The sequence below is a fragment of the Naegleria fowleri genome (assembly GCF_008403515.1).
Source record: "Naegleria fowleri strain ATCC 30894 chromosome Unknown tig22, whole genome shotgun sequence".
NCBI classification, from domain to species: Eukaryota; Heterolobosea; class Eutetramitea; order Acrasida; family Naegleriidae; genus Naegleria; species Naegleria fowleri.
Window position 1 is genome coordinate 589134 of NW_025407954.1, and position 10105 is coordinate 599238.

The following is a 10105-nucleotide window of genomic DNA, read 5'->3' on the forward strand; positions in this document are numbered from 1 at the left end:
ATTAATTTCGAAATCCAAACAACACTTTCTTTTTTGTGCTCTTCAAAATTTTCAAAACGTCACGATACATAGAAGCATGAAAATGGGTAATGTTGTTGGAACTTCTGATACTCCGTCTTTGAATTATATAACATCACAATTCTGTTTGTGTTAATTTTACCTCGTTCCAAACTCTCTTCGCTCAAATTAAACTGTGAAAAGAATTTCCTTCTTGTTTCTTTGATATCCTGAATCCTTTCGTAATGTTGTTCTTTTGTGGACGTTATTTCACAGACTTTGTTGCAAATTTCTTTTCATTTAGAAATAGCAATAGGAAGATTCTGGAATGAAAAAAGGATGCAATCGAATGCAATTTCTGAAAGATAGTGACAAAGTGATGCATTTCTTCCGTTAAGATATTATTGCAAATATATTTGTTGTTGTTGGTGAAATGGTTTTGCTGCAGTTTGAGTTTTATTCTTTATTCTCACTACCTATCCATGATTCCTAAACGAGAATAGTTGCATAATCTCCATTACTTGGATTCATGGCTGTAATATAAATAGTAATATCATTCAAAAGAGGGTGATTTTTCTTGGAGCAGATCATGTCAGTCACAGTATCGATGGTGGTGGACTGTTGTGGCATTTTCTTTAGACATTGGAATGCCTTCTTCAATCGTTCACTGGACCATAAAATGTTACACTCATCCTTAATTTCTTTCAAGCTTTTCCACCAATCAGAGTTGGCTTGAATCATGGCGTTTGCTTCTTTCAAATAGTATTGTTTTGAAATTTCAGTATTCTCGTGCAAATCTTTGAGTGAAATGAGATAATTATCAGAACTGTAGGTTTCTCGTTGTCGTGTAACGATGGTTCCTTCTCCGGTCTTGCATCCAGCAACAATAATATAGACGGGTGCAATCAATTTGCTATTTTTCAAAATGGCTACTGCATGTGAATATGTTTCACAATCTTGTAAAGTTTCTCGAACAAGAAAACTGATGGGCCATCCTCTGTCAAGTGCATTAGCAGCAATGATGATACAGGCCTAGCTCAGTAACGATTTGTTTAACAATTCAAACACTTACCTTGTAATGGTTTTGATGATATTCTTTCCAAAGTGACCGTCCTCAGTGCTTCTAAAATTGATTGAAACAGAAAATCCATTTGGTCGACATCCTGTTAACACTCCCAAGTATCCTGCCTGTTAAATTTCATATTTTCAAATTCTTATTGTCATGATCCAAGTTACTTTAAAAAGAATCGTTTACTCACCCAACTAGAAGCTTTAAACAGAGTTTTTCCATTTCGTGTGAAATTAAGTTGAACTGTGTAATCTTTCAAAAAGTCCATTGCCCAATCCATGGTCCTTACATGAATTCTAATGTTGAGAAATTTCAAAAATCCATCACCACCACACATTCATGAATAATAATCATGATTCATTATTATATCAAATCATAGGGTAATTATCGATTGAACCAATATACAACAACAAAATACAACTTACGGAAATCCATCACAATTTTCCTTCACAATACTCGTGCAGCAAGCAAACAGCTCATAACTCAATTGCATGAATGCCAACAATCCCAATGGTAAATTCGCTTGTTCAGCAACAGCCTTCAGTTCTTGAGAATAATACACTGCTCCAGAGTTGGTGAACACATTGAAGAGCATGTTCAGAAATGTTTTAGCAAAAGTTGCCCAAATGCCTCCTCCCAGAACGTCATTCATCTCATCTAAGAGTGTTTTGAGGTTATATGTGATGAATATGTAAAAAGTACACGAATCATCATCATCATCATCACCATTACGTATATAGTTCAGTAATGAAAATATTAAAATTGAAATTTGGATCGGATCACGAAGAATTGAATTGAACAAAGAACAACCATGATCATCATTCATGAACATTCATATTCCAATGCATTTGGATCATGAACTATTGCATTTCTCTTACCTTTTAAAAACTTGATCAAGGCTGGAAATTTATCTTTATAATCTTCAATTAATTTCTTCCAACGTTCATTTGCTGATAAATCTAAATTAATTTCATATTCGGGAACATTGGTTCTACATGAGATGGTTTGTGGTGTTGTTGCTACTGTTGTCATTATTGCTTCATCTGACATTTCATCTTCCGAATCATGAAAAGAGGAGTGATTTCCCAAATCGGAAATGGGAGTAATTTCATCATCTAAATCACCAATTTCAATGGAGGAACAATACAAGGGTATTTCTTGTTTTTTGGTCGTCGTGGTGGTGTTGTTGTTGTTATTGGAGGTGGTTGAATTCGATGGGATCATTGTTCTCTCTTTGTTGTTTCTTTTTTTGGATGTCATGTCTCTCATCACACTAATTTCGTGAAAAGGGAAATTTCCCTAAAAGTCCATACGATGGCCAAATAATCAAAAAATGTTGTTCGAGAGCTCTCTTCATCAACATGTTAACAGTGAATGACAGTTTAGAATCTCTCCCATCACAAGAACGTTCGTTATTTCACAAATCTTCAGAGACCATGAATGAGAAATAATTCAAAATGTGTAATGCACGGAAATGTCAGCATGTCAACAAGCTCACTCCTGGAATTGCTCTTTGTTCTTTGTGCACTTCATCGTCCATGTGAAAAGACTTTCTTTTAATTTCTTTCCAAACATTGAATATTGAGTTAGTAGTAGCAGTACCTCAATGTTGATGCTTCTGGAAATTGCAATCCGAACGTTTTAGGAACAAATTCCAAGAGTGAAAATTGGCTTTCGAGTTGTTGTGGACCATTTTTGGACTTTTGTATTTTCGGAATGCACCACACTCAGTTTGTCGGCACACACACCCCTCTCTCGAGATGGTCGAAGACAAAAAAACACCTCACAACAACAACAACAACACCGAAACAACAACCACAACAATAACTCTCTCTTAGATTGTCTGAAGAGATTTCCTCAATCCTTGATTCTGGTAAACAACGGAAAGCAACAATTTGAATTAAATTTTATAATTGACTGCCTTCTTCATCATCATTGACGATCCTACCTATTGTTGCAGTGTTGAAACATACTCTTTCAAAAGTTTGCATCGACACAACTTTGTGAATATTTGTATTCTTGCTTAATAAGGCAATAGTCATTTGTCAACAACATCATTATCTCTACTGATTGTATTACATCATCCTCCACTCCCTCTTCAACACAATCACCATGATCAGTGTTGTTTTACTTTCCACCTTCTTCTTGGGTTCCGTTCTCTTGATTTTGAGAACCATTTATGCCCAATTGTTCAACAAGTACGGAGATGTTCGAATTAAAATCAGAAACAAAAGAATCACCAAGAAGAGTACGGATCCTCAATCTTCGACGTCGTCACACCTCTCTAAAGACACAACCGTCACACCAAACAGTACCTCCTCCTCTCCTTTCACTTCTCTCCCAGCTGAGAGCCAAACAGAGACTCCAGCTGCAGTGACCACAGAGAGTCACAAATTGTCGGATCTGATCAGTCAATCGAAAAATCTGGCCGACTTTTTCCAAAGAGTTTCCGGTGTTTCATTACTTGAACAATGCAAGTATGGAAGTTGTCAATACTCTGGTGTTGTCTCAGCCATTGACACCATGAAAATCTTGAAAGAGAGTCATGTGGATCCTTTCGAATTTTTTGGAATTCAAACCGACTTGCTAAAAGAGCAATTACAGAAAGAATCCGATGTGTTAAATGTATTGACCATTCAATTATCGGCTTTGACTGCCAACGAAGGAAATGTCGAATTGAACGGTGCTGCGTCATTATCGACTGCATCATTCAACAAGTTCGATTCGACATTTCATTATTCCTTTTCTTCTGCTACCACCTCCTCCACAACCACAACGACTTCTTCCTTGTATTCTCCCTCCAATAAGATGTTGAAATCTCTACGAGCAAGCTCATCTCCACCATCGTCACCAAACGCTTCTCCAAACTCATTGGGCACTGGATTCGAATTGGTCTCTGAGAACAATGCTTTGAAATTTGCACACATTCGAACTGTGGATGATGTCTTCAAGACCATGAGAGAATCTTCATTTGATTTATGGACTGTTTCAAGATTGGCATTCCAATCAGCATTTAATAGAGAATTAGTGAGTTTTATTGTTCCAAACAAATCTCATGTTCCATCTTCATGGTTGAAGAAGGAATTATTCACTGATTCTGCGTCAAGTTTGAGAACCGGAATGGAATGTTATATTTTAGAACAAATGGGATTTATTAAGAACATGGATGATTCATTGCAAGGATTCCAAACTTAAGTGGAATTGGAATACCTCAGACGTCGTCTGTGTATTGAGTGATTCTTGAAAAGACCTCCTTTGAGTATTGATGACTTTGTAACCCTCGAATTGAAAGTTTTAACATGTTGGACAGGTTAACATTTCAATGAGTTTCAAATAAACTTTAACTAATAATAATTTATTGATTTCCTTAATCTATGAGGTTGTTCACTCTTGTTATTGAGCTTGCTGCCAAAGATGTTTCGAACTGAATTGCATTCAGTGATTGCAATCAATAAAGAAAAAATCCAATTGTGTTATCTTCCATTATCCTCAGAGGTCCACATGCAGCATGTTGTCCAATCCACTACTTAACTGTTCATTAAGGACAGAATCTCTCTTTTAGGAAGTGTTTCTTAAGGTTGCCATAAAGTGATTGAATGATCATTGAACCAAAAGCATGAATGAAAATTTTTAAAGTCACTTGACTGAAATACCTTGCAATTAATTGACGTCAAATTGTTCACACGATCGTGTGCCATCTGGAAATTTTTTCCGCTGCACAATGCTCTGATTGGATGAAAGAGCCGAAAACTTTCGAGTTGGTGCTGGAGAATGACATTTGGCATTTGTTGTCATTTTTTGGCAAAAAAAACATCCTCTCTAAATTTATCCACGCATCACAAACAAAAACTCAACAACAAGAAACGACGCAAGTGAGAGTGGGTGTCTATTTATACAACAACACAACAACAACATCAAATTTCACACACACAACAAGCATCTTTTTTCACAACACGACCTTTTCGTCTCGACAAGTAAATCAAAGTGAATTGAACCAATTGCTTCTACCACCATCACTATCACCATTCATTCATTCATTCCGAGAGAAATTGAATTCATTGACTTTAAAACACACACTCTTCTTGAAACATAATTTTTTGGAAACTCATTACTGAGAACTGAGATCATCATCTTTCTTTGGGTCATTTCACATTCTCATCATTATAATCATTATATTCAAAAAATTCTAAGGAACTCCTTCATCACCAAAACACTCTCAATGTTCAACACCATATCCTTTTCTTCGGTTTGTGATGAGAACCATGTCTTTGGTTTGAGAACATTCTCTTCGTATGTTTGGTCAGAAATGATTCGATGGATTTCATCTGCAAATTCCTGGATGGATTTTCTTTTTCATGGACCAACCATGTCTTCTTCGGATCATGGTGTGACTTTACAGTTCTCTGAATCTCTGAAAACATCATCTTATTCTTTAAATAATTTCCAAAATTTTGTTCAACAAGATCCAAATCCGTCGAATCCTTCATTCGGGACTGTGAACTCAGTATTACAAAATAATGTGGCATTCAATAATGAAATTTTACGAGCAGATCAACCCTTTGTTTCTATTGTTTCATGGGTCATGTGGGGACTTTTTACAATATACACATTTGTGACAATTGTGACATACTTTTTTAGAAGAAACAAACAACCCATCAAGGCGAGATCATCCTTTTTCGTTTTTATTTTAATACTAGCTCACTATTTTTCATTTTCGATATTGTCACTGCGTTTGGCTGTTGGAAGAGAGGTTTTTCCTTGTGCACTGTATTTGAGTTTTCAATTTTATGGATTTCCATTGATCGCAATTCCTTACTTGGTGCTGTGTATTCGATTGTATTATATTTCAGAAATGAATCGATTACAAGGTGATTCTTTTAAAGATCATTTAGTCTCAATGGGTGTTGATTTGTTATTGGAAAACAAATCATCGTCTTCCTCTTCAGATGGAGAAAATGGCTCAGTATCCAAAACGACAACAACAACTTCTCGAAATTTACAAGTTGGAGTGTCAAATTCCTCTTCTGGAAATTTAGAAAAGCAGAATTCTGATCTCTCTTCCTCCTCGCCGATGACGGCTGCAATCATACGAACGAAGAGCAGTTTGAAGGCAAAAGTGAAAGAAGCACTGCACTTGACAACCACCAATGATTCGAATCTTTTTGTCGATCAAGAAAAGAGAAAGAAATGGTCTGAGAAGCGAAAGAAACGTTTGAGACAATTGAGAAAACTCGCGCGTGACGACTTTATTGCCAAGATTTTCCTCTTTACATTTTTATTGAATAGTATTATTTTCTTGGCATATTGTGGAGTGTTTTTGAATCGATTGACAGGAGCAGAAACTTGGAATGTTGGATGTGCAGCCACAGGTAGGTTTTTTGTTGTGAAATTCTTGGTGGATATTCACCATTGGAATGATTTTTTTCACAACATGTTGTCACACTTGGAATGATTTGACAAAATTTCACACTTGGAAACCAAACAATTTTCACATTCTCTTTCACAATAGTTCCTGTCTATGTAGGATCCTTCTTACTCATTCTCTTTTACGGAATTTTCATTCTCATCTTCTTTTATCGAGTCATGAGATACGCTAAAGAATCTTTTGGTATTAAGGCAGAATTAATCACCATTGTGGTGGTTTGGACTTTCTTCCTTTTATGCTTTGTATTGTTGAGTGTCATTCCACAGTATCAGGAAGGTCCAGAATATTCTTTCGCTTCAGCATGGTTGATTAATATTCCTCTTTTTATTACAAACTTTATTAGTGTGTGGATTCCTCTGATTAGAAGTTTCTTTTGGAAAAATTCAGAAGGAAAAGGTCATTCAAAATCTCTGACAAGTTCAACATTGAAAACTGGAGATGATCATTTGGTGAATCCTTCAAAATTAACACATGAAAATAGCATGATTATGGAATTATCGAGTGGATCCTCAGCATTGGATCATAACAGAATTTTGAGTATTTTATATCGAGAAGCTGGAATTGTAAAAGGAAAGGACAGTGACTCTCAGAATATTATTGATTTGCGTATTATATTGTTTGTCATGTTCCATGATGAAGTTTGTCAAAAATATTTTAAGGGTAAGTGTGAGATTTTCATGAGTCAAGTTTATTAATAGTAATTATTATTATTCTTGGATCTCTACGCGTTGATTTTGCAATTATCAACACAACACTAGAATGGTGTGAATTAGAGTTTTCTGCTGAGAACTTTTTATTTCTTTACTTTGCTGAAAAAGTCTATCATCTAGTGCCATCTCACACCTTAGATGACATTCAAAAGAAGCTTGCGGTATTAGACAAGTTGAGTGACAACTTTATTGTGAATGGCGCACCATTTGAACTCAATCTATCGTCCCATGTAAAAAAAAGAATTTGAAAGAAATTATCGATTATTGTGTAAAACTCTTTCGTACACACTTTCTACAAGAGCATTGAGAGAAACAAAAGAATCCCCATCAGGAGGTAATGCATTGAGAGAAAATGGAGTGATTGTATCGGGAGTGGGGGCAACAACTGTCACACTCAACACGGCTAAGCCACGTGATTCTGTCTTTATTCAAGAGTGGAACGAAAAACACACCGAACAGTTGAAAACCATTCTAGATGATGTGGAAATTACATGCAATTACAATTTGCAAGATACTTGGTCACGTTTTATTTTGAGCACAAATTTTGTAGAGATGGTGAAAGAGTTAAAAAAGTTTGAAGACGACATGAAAAACATTAACTTGGTCTAGGAGTGTCTTTGTTGCTACATCACACCTTTCATTAAAAGAAGATCATGTTTTCTCAGCACCAAGGATGTACTAGGGGTGAATTTGGTAATTTGGTACTAGGGATGAATCCAAATTGGTCATTATTGAATTTCATTCAATCACTTCTTTGACTTTTTCTTTTTAGGGTCAACTTCTTCATCCTCACCAGTGCTACTATTGGCGTGCTTTCCTCCTGCCGTTGCGAAATTAACAACGAACGTCTTACTGTGGGGAGTAACATCGGGCAATGTATCGGTGGCAGGATCAATAAACGTCATTTTCACGATGGGTGAATGAAAGAATGAAACACCATTATCCATAGAAATTGAAATTGGAACATCCTCAGCTTTTTGATGCTCTGGAGTTTCACAAATAATCATATTATCTCTTGCGGAGTGAACTCTTCGTGCCTTCTTTTCTCCAAATTTTACAATTAAGGTTTGTAATCGAACTTTTTCTGGCATGTTATCTGTGACGATTTTGATGAGCTGTCCTCCTGTTGTAACACTATATTTTGGTTCGACTTGAAGTACTTTGGTAACCTTCTTCTTTTGTTCGTCAATCTTCTTGGTGTTTTGTCGTTTTATGATGGCTCTCTTTGTGACCGTTTTGAAGTAGGTTGTGTCAAGTTGTTCCAACACTTTCTCGTCCTTGTCATTGCACATGACTAATTTGAATCTTAGGAAAAGTTTTTGACCATTGCTATGGCTTGTGTGTTTTACAACCATGTTGTCAAAGGTAAAATCTTCTGATTGATTTTTCACAGTGATTTCATGAGTTTCGAGCGAAGAAATTTCCTCCTTTTCGTATCGCTTATAACCTAATAACACTGCCCTTATCATGAATTTATAGCCTGATGGTAGAGGATGAGCGTTTGTCAAATCAGCAACCCTTACACGAACAACATGAGTGGTGAGTGTTTTCTTGTTATCTTTGCCACCATGCTCCTCGGGAACGCCATCATCAACATTGAATCCTTTGACCACTGACATGAGCACGCCAGAAGGTAAGCTTTCACCAACTGGTGACGAAGGAGAAGGAGAGTTCGAATTTGCAACTCCATTAGGATCAGTGACATACGATGTCATTCCATAATTCATGGGAAGTGGAATATAGGTTGCTGCATTACTAACATTAAAAGTCAAGTTTGGATTTGGTATTTGTTGTGGAATCATGTGAGAGGAAGGAATCTTGTTTCCAAAATTGAAAGCAGAAAGTGGATTGTGGTGAGCAGCTATCATTCCCTGTTGTTGTTGGGCGTGCATCATTTGCATGTGATGTTGAGCAGCTTGCTGTTGTTGATGATGATGCAAATTAGCAGAATTGTCAGCTAGCTCTCCTCCATGTTGCGGAGTGGCATCCAAAGCAACTTGATTCAGTATGGATGGAGTGAAAATTCCCAAAGAAGGAGATTCCTCGGCTGGATTGTGATGACCTAGCGACACTGTCGTTGCTTGCACAGACGAAGAAGTCTGAGTTGGAGGAGGATTATTGGTAAAGGCACTCAAACCAGCCACAGTGATTGGTCTCGATGAGGTCGGTGGATGAGTCGTGCCAGCGTTACTTCCATTGTTTTGGTTATGATGGTTGTTATGGGCGGAAGAAGAAGTGTGAGTGGGATGCGACAATGTTTTGCTCTGAATGGGTTGAGGAGGTGGTGGAGGAGCATCATAGATGGAGGTAAAAGCTCCAATCGAGAGAGGTGTTGGTGTAACGCCAGAATGACCCAGTAACGAGGATCCTTCTTGTTTGATCGATGCCGAGGACGACGATGAAGAGGATGCACCAGACGACAATGATAATTCAGCACCACCACCACCACCACCACCACTAGTGGGTGTATTGTTGCTGGGAACATCAAACAAGTCACCACCCGGTGTTGGAGAAGCAAAAGGCAATCCACTTGTAGAAATGGCACCTGATGAATTGAGAGGTGGTATCGTGAATACTTGAGGAGAGGATTGATTGGAAGTGGAATTTAGAACTCCACCGCTGTGGTTGCTTCCACTCGAAGAAGAGCTGCCATGATGACCCGTGGTGGTGGAAAGAGCTCCTCCTGGTGTCGGAGAGTTGTTGGTCCAGAAATTTAGAGCAGAGGGTGTTGTATCATCAAAAAACACTTGATTATGATGGTGGGAGATCGAAGAGGGATTGGGTGAGCTTGGCGTGGTCGTGATGGAAGGAGGGGCCGAAGAAGACATGATGATGACCAACAAAACCGTTACAAAGGGAAGTGTGAACAAGCTAGGAATGTGGAGTTCAGTGTACACTCTTTGA

At 37.4% G+C, this 10105-nt stretch overlaps 4 protein-coding genes across 4 annotated transcripts; 2 read left to right on the top strand and 2 right to left on the bottom strand.

Annotated features, from left to right (window-relative positions):
- Positions 1 to 486: 486 nt before the first annotated feature.
- Positions 487 to 2290, bottom strand: FDP41_001167 (uncharacterized protein; the record flags this gene model as incomplete). The annotated part of the gene is made up of 5 exons (XM_044702103.1): positions 487 to 994; positions 1070 to 1185; positions 1257 to 1362; positions 1492 to 1723; positions 1945 to 2290. 5 exons carry the CDS (start codon positions 2288 to 2290, stop codon positions 487 to 489), a joined length of 1308 nt encoding a protein of 435 aa, XP_044564727.1.
- An 888-nt stretch (positions 2291 to 3178) lies between these two features.
- FDP41_001168 (uncharacterized protein) lies at positions 3179 to 4261 on the top strand (the record flags this gene model as incomplete). The annotated part of the gene is made up of 1 exon (XM_044702115.1): positions 3179 to 4261. The coding sequence occupies one exon, from the start codon at positions 3179 to 3181 to the stop codon at positions 4259 to 4261; it is 1083 nt and encodes a 360-aa protein (XP_044564728.1).
- Positions 4262 to 5285: 1024 nt separating this feature from the next.
- Positions 5286 to 7810, top strand: FDP41_001169 (uncharacterized protein; the record flags this gene model as incomplete). The annotated part of the gene is made up of 4 exons (XM_044702126.1): positions 5286 to 6435; positions 6576 to 7151; positions 7250 to 7424; positions 7501 to 7810. The coding sequence occupies 4 exons, from the start codon at positions 5286 to 5288 to the stop codon at positions 7808 to 7810; spliced, it is 2211 nt and encodes a 736-aa protein (XP_044564729.1).
- A 137-nt stretch (positions 7811 to 7947) lies between these two features.
- FDP41_001170 (uncharacterized protein) lies at positions 7948 to 10029 on the bottom strand (the record flags this gene model as incomplete). Its single annotated transcript, XM_044702138.1, has 1 exon — positions 7948 to 10029. One exon carries the CDS (start codon positions 10027 to 10029, stop codon positions 7948 to 7950), a length of 2082 nt encoding a protein of 693 aa, XP_044564730.1.
- Between the last annotated feature and the right edge of the window lie 76 nt (positions 10030 to 10105).